Source organism: Botryllus schlosseri, chromosome 8, assembly GCF_051294905.1.
Source record: "Botryllus schlosseri isolate E-star chromosome 8, Bs_hap1, whole genome shotgun sequence".
Taxonomy (NCBI): Eukaryota; Metazoa; Chordata; class Ascidiacea; order Stolidobranchia; family Styelidae; genus Botryllus; species Botryllus schlosseri.
In genome coordinates this window covers 5,468,781-5,484,077 of record NC_137243.1, presented here as the reverse complement: position 1 = coordinate 5,484,077, position 15,297 = coordinate 5,468,781, and the positions used below count along the sequence as shown (strand labels likewise).

The 15,297-nt window shown below is 39.8% G+C and overlaps 1 protein-coding gene and 1 long non-coding RNA gene across 2 annotated transcripts; one reads left to right on the top strand and one right to left on the bottom strand.

Moving 5' to 3' along the window:
* Positions 1 to 1,952: 1,952 nt before the first annotated feature.
* LOC145444656 (uncharacterized) lies at positions 1,953 to 3,443 on the bottom strand. The gene is made up of 2 exons (XM_080322672.1): positions 3,237 to 3,443; positions 1,953 to 3,122 (listed from the first exon to the last, which is right to left on the bottom strand). Exons 1-2 carry the CDS (start codon positions 3,340 to 3,342, stop codon positions 2,311 to 2,313), a joined length of 918 nt encoding a protein of 305 aa, XP_080178798.1. The 5' UTR covers positions 3,343 to 3,443; the 3' UTR covers positions 1,953 to 2,310.
* A 7,273-nt stretch (positions 3,444 to 10,716) lies between these two features.
* LOC145444024 (uncharacterized) lies at positions 10,717 to 12,175 on the top strand. Its single transcript, XR_013916589.1, has 2 exons — positions 10,717 to 10,919; positions 11,415 to 12,175. It is a non-coding gene; the product is annotated as an uncharacterized LOC145444024 (long non-coding RNA).
* Positions 12,176 to 15,297: the final 3,122 nt, after the last annotated feature.

Sequence of the window (15,297 nt, the reverse complement as noted above, 5' to 3'; positions counted from 1 at the left end):
ATATGATCAGGCTCCGTACTTAGATGAAAAATTACCTTCAACATCTAAAATCTGCATTGTTCAGAACAATCGGATGACCGCAATACAATGACCATAACAATGACCCATTGCGGCTCTTCGATTGTTCGGACAATGCCGATAATTCAGACTTGGAGGGCGAATTCTAAGCGGTCCAGTGCCTGATCATATTTTCATTTACATTTTTGGAATCAGTGCGACAGTAGCATTCGATCAAGACCAGATTCAGTAAATTATAAGCTCTGGAAGACAATTTTTGGATTGCCAGAAATCCTACAGTAGCTGCCGTAAAATAAGTCTGAGTAAAGCTTCGGCGAAGCGGAACGAAGCTGCAAAATCGGTCGTTGCCATTCCACGTTTAAATTCTATACAAACATGGTCACTACAGCGGTTCATACATTGAAACCTTCAATGATTATTGGTATGTTCTATCGATGTTTTTGAATGACTTGACTAGATTTTGAACATTTTTACTCCTAAAATCAAGCAATTTTCAAATTTATTGTTCGAAAATAGAGCGCGAAAGGAGAGGCAATGCACAGGTGACGCACAGACGGGCCAAGTCTCACCTGAGATAGCGCAAGTTATCGTAAATAGCTTGGAATTTATAATCCCTGGTATTAATCGAATTTTATTATCGCGCTGATTCCGATTAACTAAATATTGATCGACTTCTCCAGTATATTCGGCTAACAAAGCGTTGCGCTACACACCTACATTTTAATGACGATTCTAGGAAGCTATACTGACCAATCAAGAACATGGATCGCTATGGCATTGTTTTAAATTTGAAGCTCTAATTGTGAATGTGAATGTCACATTGTCACTACCAAGGCAGTTGATTTCTCGGCGTAGATCACGAAGAAAATGTGTATTTGAAAACTGCGTTGTCATACAAGCGTCGCCGTGTCCGCTATTCTGTTTGATCAATCAAGGTATCATGCAATCCAAAATTTCGAGGCGCGTGATGTCGGGTAGATCGAATTAACGAGTGCTGTTATTCGCCGACGCAACAGCAACTTAAAAATTTGGGGATTTGGAAAAGGAGGATACGAGACCCTAACCCACTGTTTGATCTGTCAAATACATGTTTAGGATGCCACGACAATAATTATTCTGAACGGAATGAAAATTTACTAAGAAGTGGCTGCAATATTGTTATTTTATAACAAGTATACTTATTGCTAAGTATATTACAAAACTAAAATTTTGTTAAATAGCCATATCTTATACCCAAAAGAGCCCTATATGGCTCGCGAGATGATTTGCACCCAATATAGTCGACGTATACGTTGTGGAGTGGCTGCAACCATCGAAATCGTAGTCGTTTCATCAATTATAGCAAGTAGATATCAATTTCTGGTACGGAAAGGGTGTTCTGAGGATGATGACCGACGATCGTAAAAATGCTGCATAACGATGTAGTCCCGGAGATATTTGGTTCGTTTATAACAGTGGTCGGAAGACCTTTTCGTCGAAGGAGACATATTTACCCGATGTTTTCAATTGTCTATGCAAAGCGAATCCAATGTGACGTCACTTTTAAAGATTCATGACGTCATGGCTGAAAATGAAACAAAAAAAAAACATATTCTAAACAAGGGCGTTGTTTTAAACATGTTTGTTTTAAATGCAACCCTAGATATATATATTTACTCCATCTTTAAGCCCGGCTAATTCCCTTGCAACATCTTTCGCACCTAGATAGAGTATACTATATATCGTTCTATATTGGGCAACGAAGTGCAGTGTAAACTGTTATTTAATAAACCTGCCATTAGAGCACCGACTATACTCGGGCCGACAGCTGAGAGACTATAACCAACATTGCTTCACTTTGATCCTTTCTTGATCGATCAAGTAAACCAGCGTCAAGACCTCGTTCATTTACTGAGCTGAGCTATGACTCTGTAACGAAGCATGCTGCGAAAAAATTATTCTGAAATACGTTAAATTTATTATTGCAGTATAAATTTGAAAACAATGTGACAAATCATACGCGAAAATTGAAAATAGTAGGTAAATTCGCTGCTCGCTGTTGCAATTGCATTATCTAAGTTGGAAATTCAAAGAATACAATTCATCTCATTGTAACCAAAAAAATGGAAGATTTTGTTGCGAATGACTCACATATTGGTTAAAACTAATGTCACCAACGAACACAGCGACTCAAATATAGAATCAATGGTGGGAAATGAAGTTAAATGTTTTGTGTATCATTAGACTGCGAATATTCCTAGCGAGGTAAAATATAAAAATGCAACATATAAAAATAACCAAAATATAAACTCTTCAAGCAAGCTCAACTTTAGATAGCTCAGAAGGATGATCGCGATCCCTGCGATACAAGTACACCGCTATTTTTATGCATAAACATATGAATGCTATTACCATAATAGCTATAGTCAGAGGAGTGTTGGGGTTGCTTGCATCGTAATTGTTTGCAAGAATTCCACTTCCCGCCCAGAGCAGGACAGCGTACCAGGCATAAACAAATTTGAAATACTTGAAGAAAACCGTATTCTCGATAATAGACCACCCTATTACGAGAACAAGTAGAATGCTGAGTGCTAGAGTTGAAGCAGCTTGTCTCGTCATATTGCCTCCAGCTATTTCAGGGGCGTATGTCAGTGCGATTGCAAGATTGAGTAATGTCGCTACGGTCGTCCATGAGAAGATTATATCCGTTCCGTTTTGGACGAATATGTAAATCAAAGTCAGTTCGACCTTAGATTCCTTCCTTATTTGTTCGACGTTATTGGTCGTGGCGATAGCTTGGAATGCCGTGGCAGCGTACCCAGTAAGAGTGAGGAACAATATCACGATAAAACCTGCTAATAAGTTTTCTCTATCAAACACTAATAGCCATGTGATGTTCAGAATGCAGCTGATAATCCAGAATATATGAAACGAAACCGGCAGAACAACCGGGTTTAGAATCACTCTCCCTTTGGAATTCCTTCGGCATATTGAACTCAACGCGTAGGCCACCCATAACACTTGCCATATATATATAACAGACCAGATTGAGAAGGTAAAGCTGGCAGGGGTGATGTCAACCGGATACTTGTCTGAAATGTTTCCAGGGCTGCTGGTGAAGATACCTGTCGAATAGGACGTGATTCAATCAATCAATCAACCAATTAACCAGGTTTATTAATATTTTCATCGTTTCAAAACATCACAGGTCAATGAAAAATTTTTACCAATCCACTTACCAGTTCCAGGAGCCGTTGCAAGACCGTTGAACACCAAGACGATCACGAGAGTCACAGCAGACGTTATGGTGAGGCCGATAACGGCCATTTCCTTGGTCGTTGTCATGATAACGATGTTGCAGCAGTATAAGACTTATCTATTTAGATTTTTAACAGTCTCCGAGTAAATAGACCTTTCTGTCAACACGGCAAAAGTACACATTGAAATATACTTACCTACTCCTATTTATCTAAAACCGAATAATGGCTGGTTATGTAACAGTCAGTGCCGAACGTTACGTAACTAGTCTTTCTATGCGGGCGTGACGATTCGATAGAACGGGCGCCGCGTAGCATTACCTGATATCACCAGAGCGCGTCTGTTATGTAACTTGGTGTTGCCCGCAGTCTGTTATCGACTGCGAATGATATTCAAGTAATACAATGGATGACTTCGCAATTTGTGTTGGACCAGCTTATGCAACGCAGCAGTATATTGAAGACACACACATACTTTTACCGTTCTCCCCACACGTTAGCTTTGATGATGCGCTCCCTGACCATAAACTAATCATACAATATCCATTGTAAATAATATTTATTGAACTCGAAGACTTTTCTGGTGCCTCTTTTCAAGAGTTAACGGCACACTAAAGGGATTTAAACAGATTTAAAAGCTTTTAACAGTATATTCATATTTATTGACTCGAAGAACTTTTCGCGTGCCTCTTATCAAGAGCAACCGGCACGATAAAGGATACAGAACAGAGATGGATTCAAAACCGAATGGCGAATTGTGACGCAATAATGCAAATTTATAAATAACATGAATGGAAATTCAGCCATAGCAACAATGCAGCGTATATAGCAACAAGCAACTTGAAAAGTAGAGCGCGTGAGGTATAAAATACAAATACAATGAGACAATGCAGCAACAGAGAGGAAAAAATTGAACAAAACACGGACGAACAGCTAAGCAACGACAACTAGTGTGAAATTTTAAGATTATACAAAAATTCTTTCTGGCTCAACGCAATTATCGAACCGGTTCGGTCTTTTTATTCAGATAATTGCTTAAGTGACTCCTTCACATTTGTTGAGAAAATTCGAAATTTCGGCCTTGATCCCAATGATGTATATATGAGCTCATTTGATATTGTTAGTTTATTTACTAATGTGCCATTGACTGAAACTTTTAATATTTGCGCTGACACTCTTTACAATGGTGATCTTGAACCTCCTCCAATTCCGCGGGAGATTTTCTTGGAGCTGCTTGAAATATCAACGTCATCGGTTGAATTCAGTTTCAACGATATGATGTATAAGCAAATTGACGGCATTGCTATGGGTTCACCATTGGGACCTACCCTCGCGAATATTTTTGTTGGGTTCCATGAGAATAAGTTATTCTCGGGCCCTGATCAACCTCTTATGTATTATCGATACGTTGATGATACGTTTGTAGTTTTTCGAAGTGAGCGACAGTGTGATGCCTTTTTCGATACGTTAAATTCAATGCACCAATCCCTTAAATTCACAGTAGATAAAGAACAAAATAGTTCCCTACCATTTCTTGATGTATTGGTGGAAAAAACGGGTCACCAATTCACCACATCAGTCTATCGGAAGCCAACATTCGCCGGTCATTATGTTAGGTGGAACTCCTTTTGCCCGAAAAAGCGTAAATTAAATTTGATCTCCACCCTTGTGCATCGAGCACTTATGATTTGCTCTAAAGACAAATTGTCCACAGAATTAGATTGGATTAGATCCATTCTGTCCAAAAAAATGGATATCCCGATTGCATCATTGACTCTGCTATTGCGGAGAAAATGCGCAAATTCAGACAACCTACAGTTTTCGGCCCTAACAAATGCCCGGTGTACATACACCTTCCTTGGCTTGGCTCTGTTTCTAATAGATTCACCAAATCAATCAGATCATGCGTCGAATCGTGTTACAACACTGTTAATGCGAGGATTGTGTATACAACGAAACAAATTTTGCCAAACACGCGAAAGGATGTGCTGCCTGCTTTTCATCAAAGTATGGTAATATATGAATACAAATGCCACTGTGACAGTCGGTACGTGGGACGCACATCCCAACGCTTGCTTGAGCGTATCAAACAGCACGTTCCTAAGAGGATAAGATCGGCATCGCAGTCCCCTGATTCTGAAAGTGTCACTCAGCAATGCAAACACGCATCAAAATCCCAATCGTACAGCCAAGTGTTGGCAAGCAGTTCTTCAATTGGCCAGCATTTGATCGACAACCCGTCCTGCGCCTTGAACTATTCAGACGACATGTTTTCAGTTTTATCCAAGGGTAGATCAATGTTTCATTTAACTGCTTTGGAATCCACTTTCATCAAACTAAACAACCCGGTCCTTTGTCGCCAGAAAGAATTTTTGTATAATCTTAAAATTTCACACTAGTTGTCGTTGCTTAGCTGTTCGTCCGTGTTTTGTTCAATTTTTTCCTCTCTGTTGCTGCATTGTCTCATTGTATTTGTATTTTATACCTCACGCGCTCTACTTTTCAAGTTGCTTGTTGCTATATACGCTGCATTGTTGCTATGGCTGAATTTCCATTCATGTTATTTATAAATTTGCATTATTGCGTCACAATTCGCCATTCGGTTTTGAATCCATCTCTGTTCTGTATCCTTTATCGTGCCGGTTGCTCTTGATAAGAGGCACGCGAAAAGTTCTTAGAGTCAATAAATATGAATATACTGTTAAAAGCCGTGTTCAAGTTCTGTACCACCAACCAGTTATTCAAGATTTAAAAGCAAAACCAAAAAGGCAGAGTATGACGTAACAATCAAAATCACAGACCATGAAATTCGCATCGTAACAACTAAAGCGCGCTAAATTAAATCAGTCCAACGCATTTCTTAGCTCATTTGATGTGAAAAGTCTTTTTACCAACGTACCACTGTCGGAAACTTTCGAAATCTGCGCAGATGCGCTTTATGATGGCACGCTTGAACCTCCGAAATTACCACGTGATATATTTCTTGAATTGTTGCAAACAGCTACTAGTTGCGTTGAATTCAGCTTCAATGACACGATGTTCCGTCCATCCAATGGTATTGCAATGGGTTCGCCGTTGGGACCTAGTTTGGCCGATATATTCGTGGGATACCACGAAAAGAAATTGTTTGAAAACGCCGCAAAACCTCTCCTCTATTTTAGATATGTCGATGACACCTTTGTTGCCTTTAAAAATGAGCAAGAGTGTAATAATTTCTTCGAAAAATTGAACTGTCTCCATCCAGCTCTACAATTTACCGTGGAAAAGGAAACTGATGCTACCCTTCCCTTTTTAGACGTCTTAGTAGAGAGATCAGGACAAACGTTTTTAACGTCGGTGTACAGAAAACCTACCTTCACTGGCCATTATATCCGTTGGGATTCATTTTGCCCGAAGCGGCGTAAATTAAACCTCATTTCATGTCTCGTCAATCGGGCCCTGCGCATTTGTTCACCGGAAAAACTGTCACGCGAATTGGATGATATCCACTTGATTCTGTCCAAAAATGGCTATCTAGATCACATATTAAAATGCTCCATCTCTAGGGTTTTGAATAAATCGGACATAGCTCCCAAATACAGACCAGAAAAATGCCCGGCATTTTTACACCTACCTTGGCTAGGTAACGTGTCCAACCGTTTCGAAAAACTCATTAAATCGGCTGTTCACCGTTGTTATTACAGCGTAAACACGCATGTGGTGTACACAACGAAACCCTTGTTGCCCAACTCTCGAAAAGATGTACTTCCTGCCTTTAATGCAAGTAATGTTGTTTACCAATACAAGTGCCACTGTGATAGTAGGTATGTAGGACGTACATCTCAAAGATTGGTTGAGCGTATTAAGCAACACATTCCAAAATTGATTCGGTCAAAAACATGCGCAAATGATCGCACGGAGCTTGCACGTCAGTGCAAATTGGCTGCCAAGACAGACTGCTATGACGATTATCAAGCATATGCTTCGTCAATTGGTCACCATTTGAGTGAAAACCTTGCCTGTGCACAGCACTATGATGACAATATGTTCACTGTCATTGCGCGTGGTAGGTCTTTGTTTCATCTAAAAGTGCTTGAGTCTACTATTATTCACTTGAACAAACCTATTTTATGTAGACAAAAAGATTTCCTCTAGTCAATAACCTACAAATTTCCCATTAGTGCGTGTTGTCTCGTGCGTGTATAACTGTTTATTTATGAATTGCGTTGCTACTATAGTACCGTATGTCCGAATACTTCATAGTTTGTTATTGTTGCCATTGTTACGATGCGAATTTCATGGTCTGTGATTCTGATTGTTACGTCATACTTTGCCTTTTTGGTTTTGCTTTTAAATCTGTTTAAATCCCTTTAGTGTGCCGTTAACTCTTGAAAAGAGGCACCCGAAAAGTTTTCGAGTTCAATAAATATTATTTACAATGGATATTGTGTTGAAAGCTATATTCAAGTTCTGTACCACGAACCAGCTATTTAAACTAATCATAGCAAAATATTCTAAAATCCAATATATTGCAGGCAATTTACTTCTATATCTGTACGCTAAGTTATAAACAAGATACATTACAACAGCAGACAATGCTGATTAAATCTCGACTATTTTGGACGAAACGAAGTTTTCATGCGTTATTTTTCAGTTTTGTGACCGATGTCGTCAATTCACTATTTCAAAGTAAGGTAACCTAAAATCAAGCTAAAAGGCGACATATGGTGGTCGTTGGTGAGTGCTGAGCTGCGATTGCAATTACTGCTTCCGCAATGACGTACTAACTTAGGGATGGTGCGAACATAGTGTCCTATATGGTGTCGACACAAGCAAATATCACGCCTCAGTGAAATTGTTTCACGTCACAATTTCCATTTTGCTACGGGCAATTTGACGGTCCTTTTTGACCAGCTTGCCGAGCATTAAATTTGGTGAAACGGATATCAATCGAAAGCTGACTCTCCGCTGATTACGAAAATATAAATTTTATTTCGCTCACATCCCTGGAACCCCCACAATCAGCCTCGACTTTTTCATTGTTATGGAGATTGGCATTGGGACGCAACAATGCTGTCAGGCTCTTTTTCTCTTGAGCTACTCTCTCGTTTCGTTAGACAGCATTGTTGCGTCCCAATGCCAATCTCCATAACAATGAAAAATTCGAGGCTGATTGTGGGAGTTCCAGGGCCACGAGCGGAATAAAATTTATATTTTCGTAATCAGTGCAGAGTCAGCTTTTGATTGATATCCGTTTTACCAAATTTAATGCTCGGCAAGCCGGTCAAAAACGACCGTCAAATTGCCTGTAGCCAAATGGAAATTGTGAAGTGATACAATTTCACTGAGGCGTGAGATTTGCTTGTGTCGACACCATATAGGACACTATGGCGCGAACCTCCGAAAGATTCTGGTTCGTGTGAACGCGAACGTGAACCTGTGACGTCATATTGCCAATTCTAACCCTACATTTCCGTAAAGTAATATATCAATGTCCACGATACCTAGCGACGAATCAGGCCACATTAATCCACAACGCTGCAGTAAAGGCTGAAATTTTAAGCATCACCAAGTGTATCAACTGGAACAATCAAAAGCTACAATAATTCCATAAAATGAATATTTTCCGTCACTTTGCCAACAATTTCGACGAGGACTTGTAAGGACTTGCACGTTCGATTTTATAGTGTCAATGTAGCGGATGTAGCTGATTTGCGCGGCCAGCTTGACTCTGTATGGTTGCTTTTTTGACAGCGCAACCATAACATCGTGAAATAAATTTTTATGTTCCAAAATTTCACAAATTTCTGGATCGTGTGAATTTTTTGATAGGTGTCTCGCAGTCATAAAAATTGTCTCGCGGTCCCCAAAAGGACCGCGGACCCCAGTTTGAGAACATCTGAAATATATGCTTACGCCTTAACGCTTTAGGCTAGACCGCACAATATATTCTCAAGGCGACAGACTATTGCTAACTTGATATTGATTGGAGTAAAATATCGGTTTCTAATTACTGCAGATAGTACCTCAAAATTAGCTTGCACAGTAGCTAACAACCCGATGGGGCGCATTTAGTTTTAAATGATACAATACACATATCAAATCAAGATGTAAGTCCCGTAAGCCTGTTGTACTTTTTACATTAGATAACGATGCATTGTTTATATCAATTTCGTTGATGTTAATCATTGTTATTGGTTATTGCGGGCCAAGCTCACAGCACAAACGGAAAGCAGAATATTTGGAGTAAAATTTTCTGACAAAGCGTATAAAATTATTGAAAAGGACAGGGTGCATGCTCGCTTAGTGCTGAATCTATTGTCTCGCTGCCAGCGCCATACGTAGAGTGTCCGATGTTTAAATGGAAATAATTTCAACCAAAGACGTTATAATGGCGTTATATGTAATAAGTAAACAATGGGCATTGCTGCATCTGGATGCTCAACCGTGAGTCGCGTGTTGCGCATCTACCCGTAGGTTAATTATCTATAGTTAACTGGCTGACATCGCTGTCGGGTTCCACGAAAGGAGATTGTTTGCTACAGAGCAAAACGGCCATTGGTGTAATCAACCACTATCGCAATGATCCGACAATCGGTGTTTGTCACACATCTCGGCTTGTGCAACAGAGATTTCGTCAACACTCCAACATGCCCTTAGCCAACAGGGCATGGTATGGTATGGAACGAAATTTCGGTATGGAATATAGAAATGAGCAAGTATGGTATGCTATGGAAATTTCCAAATATGGTATGGAATTGTTTTTGTCCACACTTCCCTTCTTCGGCAGCTTTGCCAGAACCATGGCAGTGATCCTACTTTCGATTTTTCAAATCGATTGAGCATCTCGGAAAATCGTTCACTATATTAATATCTCATATATTGCGACTAAGATTCACCCTTCCTGGTCGACATCTATTTGAAGACAAAAAAGTTGGGCAACGGCCATATGAAGGAAAATAATATTGATGGTAATAATTATGCTGACCTCGCAATACGCATCTTCATTAGCTCTGGTTATCTTTGATAAAGTATGAACACTCTGATGTTGCCTAATAAAACTAATATAACCCACATATTGGCGGAGATGCGGACATTGATCCGCAGTCGGGAAATTCCTAATGATTAGCGATGTAAAATTGTATTCTAAGATATATTCTGATGGGACTATACCTCTGTTTTTGCAATTTTGCAGATGATATTACTGCTAGCAGTGCGTTGTCACAGTTTTATATGTCATGCATGACCAATGTTCCCTATAATTTTCACGAGTCTGCACGCACTCACCAACTCACTGCGCAGTCCCTTGGACAACGTTGCACTACTCAAAAAGCGGTCGTCACTTCGGCTTTCTTGTGCGCAGCTTTCATTTTCCGTGCGCAGAGACCGTGTCAGCACTGCGCAATTGCGCATGCGCGCAGCATAGAGGGAACATTGGTCATGACTTCATGAGCTTCTGTTGTGATACCCAATCCCGTATATCTTTCAATACAACATCCATTGTAGTAAAATATTTATTCAACTCGAAGACTTTTCGGGTGCCTCTTTTCAAGAGTTAACGGCACACTAAAGGGATTTAAACAGAATGAAAAGCAAAACCAAAAAGGCGAAGTATGACGCAACAATCAGAAATTACATACCATGAAGTCCGCAATGTAACGATGGCAACAATAACAAACTTGAAGAGTACGATACTAGTAACATAGCATTTTGAAACAAACAATAACAAACACGAATTAGAACGCACTAATGGGAAATTTGTAAGTTATACAGAAAATCTTTTTGCCTACATAAAATAGGCTTGGTCAATTGGATGATTGTTGATTCTAGGGCTTTCAAATGAAACAAGGATCTGCCTCGCGCAATGACTGTAAACATTTGGTCATTATAGTTTTGAGCACAAGAATGGTTCTCACTTAAATGTTGGCCAATTGCCGAAGCGTATGCTTGGTAATCGTCGTAACAGTCGGTTTTGGCGGCTGATTTGCATTGTCGTGCGAACTCCGTACGGTCATTTGCGCAAGTTTTTGAGCGAATCAATTTGGGAATGTGTTGCGTTATCCGTTCAAACAATCTTTGTGATGTACGTCCCACATACCTACTATCACAGTGGCACTTAAATTCGTCGACGACGTTACTTGCATTTAAAGCAGGAAGTACATCCTTTCGGAAGTTTGGCAGAAGTGGTTTGGTTGTATACACCACATGCGCATTTACACTATAATAACAACGGTGCACGGCCGATTTGATCAACTTTTCAAACCGATTCGACACATTGCCTAGCCAAGGTAGATGTAAAAATGCCGGGCATTTTTCCGGTCCATAATTGGGAGGTTGATCCGAACGTTTTAACACTCTTGCGAAGGAGCATTTCAATATATGCTCAGGATAGCCATTTTTTGATAGGATAGAATGGATCTCATCCAATTCACGTGGCAATTTTTCTGGCGAACAGATACGCAAGGCCCGATAAACCAGAGATGATATTAGGTTGAGTTTTCGCCGCTTCGGGCAGAAAGAATCCCAACGGATATAATGGCCAGTGAACGTCGGTTTTCTATACACTGACGTCAAAAACATATTTCCAGATCTCTCAACCAACACGTCTAAAAATGGAAGTGCTGAATCAGTTTCTTTCTCCACAGTAAATTGTAGAGCTGGGTGGAGACAATTCAATTTTTTAAAAAACGTATTACACTCTCGCTCATTATTGAAAGCAACAAAGGTGTCATCGACATATCTATAATAAAGGAGAGGTTTTGGGACGCTTTCAAACATTTTCTTTTCATGGTACCCCACAAATATATCTGCCAGACTAGGGCCCAAAGGTGATCCCATGGCAATGCCGTCGATTTGCATAAACATCACGTCGTTAAAGCTGAATTCAACACAGCTTGTAGCAGTTCGCAACAATTCCAGAAATATTTCACGTGGTACTATAGGAGGTTCAAGGGTACGAGTACGAGTCTTTACGTCCTTCGGGTTCGCAGCGGCCGCGTATGTATGGTTTACCTAAAACACATAAACATGACGTGCCCTTGCGTCCTATACTGTCTATGTGTGGATCGGCGCAGCATAATTTGGCCAAGTGGCTTAACACCGTCATTGAGCCAGTTCGATCCTTGTATACACCCCATTGTCTTCGTGACTCTTTCACATTTGTGGATAAATTGAAGTGTGCTGAATTAAATTCTTCCAATGTATTTCTTAGCTCTTTCGATGTGAAAAGTCTTTTTACCAATGTGCCACTGTCGGAAACTTTCGAAATTTGTGCAGATGCGCTTTATAGTAGCTCCCTTGAACCTCCTATAGTACCACGTGAAATAGTTCTGGAATTGTTGCGAACTGCTACAAGCTGTGTTGAATTCAGCTTTAACGACGTGATGTTTATGCAAATCGACGGCATTGCCATGGGATCACCTTTGGGCCCTAGTCTGGCAGATATATTTGTGGGGTACCATGAAAAGAAAATGTTTGAAAGCGTCCCAAAACCTCTCCTTTATTATAGATATGTCGATGACACCTTTGTTGCTTTCAATAATGAGCGAGAGTGTAATACGTTTTTTAAAAAATTGAATTGTCTCCACCCAGCTCTACAATTTACTGTGGAGAAAGAAACTGATTCAGCACTTCCATTTTTAGACGTGTTGGTTGAGAGATCTGGAAATATGTTTTTGACGTCAGTGTATAGAAAACCGACGTTCACTGGCCATTATATCCGTTGGGATTCTTTCTGCCCGAAGCGGCGAAAACTCAACCTAATATCATCTCTGGTTTATCGGGCCTTGCGTATCTGTTCGCCAGAAAAATTGCCACGTGAATTGGATGAGATCCATTCTATCCTATCAAAAAATGGCTATCCTGAGCATATATTGAAATGCTCCTTCGCAAGAGTGTTAAAACGTTCGGATCAACCTCCCAATTATGGACCGGAAAAATGCCCGGCATTTTTACATCTACCTTGGCTAGGCAATGTGTCGAATCGGTTTGAAAAGTTGATCAAATCGGCCGTGCACCGTTGTTATTATAGTGTAAATGCGCATGTGGTGTATACAACCAAACCACTTCTGCCAAACTTCCGAAAGGATGTACTTCCTGCTTTAAATGCAAGTAACGTCGTCTACGAATTTAAGTGCCACTGTGATAGTAGGTATGTGGGACGTACATCACAAAGATTGTTTGAACGGATAACGCAACACATTCCCAAATTGATTCGCTCAAAAACTTGCGCAAATGACCGTACGGAGTTCGCACGACAATGCAAATCAGCCGCCAAAACCGACTGTTACGACGATTACCAAGCATACGCTTCGGCAATTGGCCAACATTTAAGTGAGAACCATTCTTGTGCTCAAAACTATAATGACCAAATGTTTACAGTCATTGCGCGAGGCAGATCCTTGTTTCATTTGAAAGCCCTAGAATCAACAATCATCCAATTGACCAAGCCTATTTTATGTAGGCAAAAAGATTTTCTGTATAACTTACAAATTTCCCATTAGTGCGTTCTAATTCGTGTTTGTTATTGTTTGTTTCAAAATGCTATGTTACTAGTATCGTACTCTTCAAGTTTGTTATTGTTGCCATCGTTACATTGCGGACTTCATGGTATGTAATTTCTGATTGTTGCGTCATACTTCGCCTTTTTGGTTTTGCTTTTCATTCTGTTTAAATCCCTTTAGTGTGCCGTTAACTCTTGAAAAGAGGCACCCGAAAAGTCTTCGAGTTGAATAAATATTTTACTACAATGGATGTTGTATTGAAAGCTATCTTTAAGTTCTGTACCACAAACCAACTGTTCAATCCCGTATATGTTTTACATTCCGTCTTCCAATATTAGGCAACCTACATCACTGACATATGACACATAGAAATTGGGAATAGAATTAGTGCAGCAGGGATGTTTAAATGAATGATTTCATCCAAAATAATTAAAATGTAAACACCGAAAACTTTCAATACATCAATAATAGAATATTATCCGAGAGGCTGGGCAACGGCGAAAGTATGGAAACGTATCAAATATGGCGGAAGAATGCTGCTATGGTGAGGAAAATTGTAAGTATGGTAGGATTGAGGCGGGTATGGAGTATGGAAATTTCCCATTCCATGCCATACCATGCCCTGCTAGTCAAATTAGAAATTAGTAGCAGAATGATGATTGATGACACTTCTGTCCCGTCAAAACAGTCACTAAGTACCATGCACGACTATACATCTGACCAGGACCGTAACTGTTTTGATCGGTGGATAATCCGAGAATTACCAACGAAAAACTCAAATAACTCCGCTTCTACTAGTTGGAATTGAGTTAAATTTATTTTGCATCCTGTTTGAAGACAACTCGACAATTTAATGACGTCGACAGAAAAAAATTGATTTTTTTTCAAATTTTCCAAATAAATTAATAATTTCTATTGGCTTTGTGGCGGCTTAGAATTGTTAGAATTGAACCAAATTTGGTGTTCAGCGTTTTTAGGGTAACTCGTCAATTTAATCAGTGAATAGCTGGAATCCGAAAAAAAGAAGTTATTTTTGAACAACCCTAATGCGCAGCAGCTACGAAGGTTGCAACGCAAGCATGTTTAGTTCAACTTATCGTTGTGAATCAGCTTTTTCGGACATGAGCTTCATCAAAAACATACACAGAAAACGCCTCACTAATGCACATCTGGAATACTCACTCAGGGTTGCAGTGTCAAGTTACCTACCAGAGTACAGCGCACATAGTTGTAGCATGCAATGCCAGGCTTCCCACTGACTGATACAGAAACACATAACATGATCTCCAGTCCAAAGTGTAAAATTTGAGTTGACTGTTGTTATAATTTACACCAACATGGCAGTGTTGCCAACTCTGGATGGAAGAAAATCGCTAAAACTGCATGGTGTCAAAAATCGCTAGATATCGCTAAATATTGAGAAAAAAGAGCTAAAAAATAGCGCTAAATCTGCAGTAATTGCTAAAGGTGTTAAATTGAACCATCAGTACATTCTTCTCAGCTATATTTTACTCGTCTGAGGCCAAAGTCACTTATCATATTTCTAGTTCATAATACGTAAT

Coding starts and splice junctions, on each gene's coding strand:
- LOC145444656 (XM_080322672.1), bottom strand. CDS start 3,342: ATGACAACGACCAAGGAAATGGCCGTTATCGGCCTCACCATAACGTCT. Junction 3,123..3,236: donor TGCAACGGCTCCTGGAACTG/GTAAGTGGATTG, acceptor CCTATTCGACAG/GTATCTTCACCAGCAGCCCT.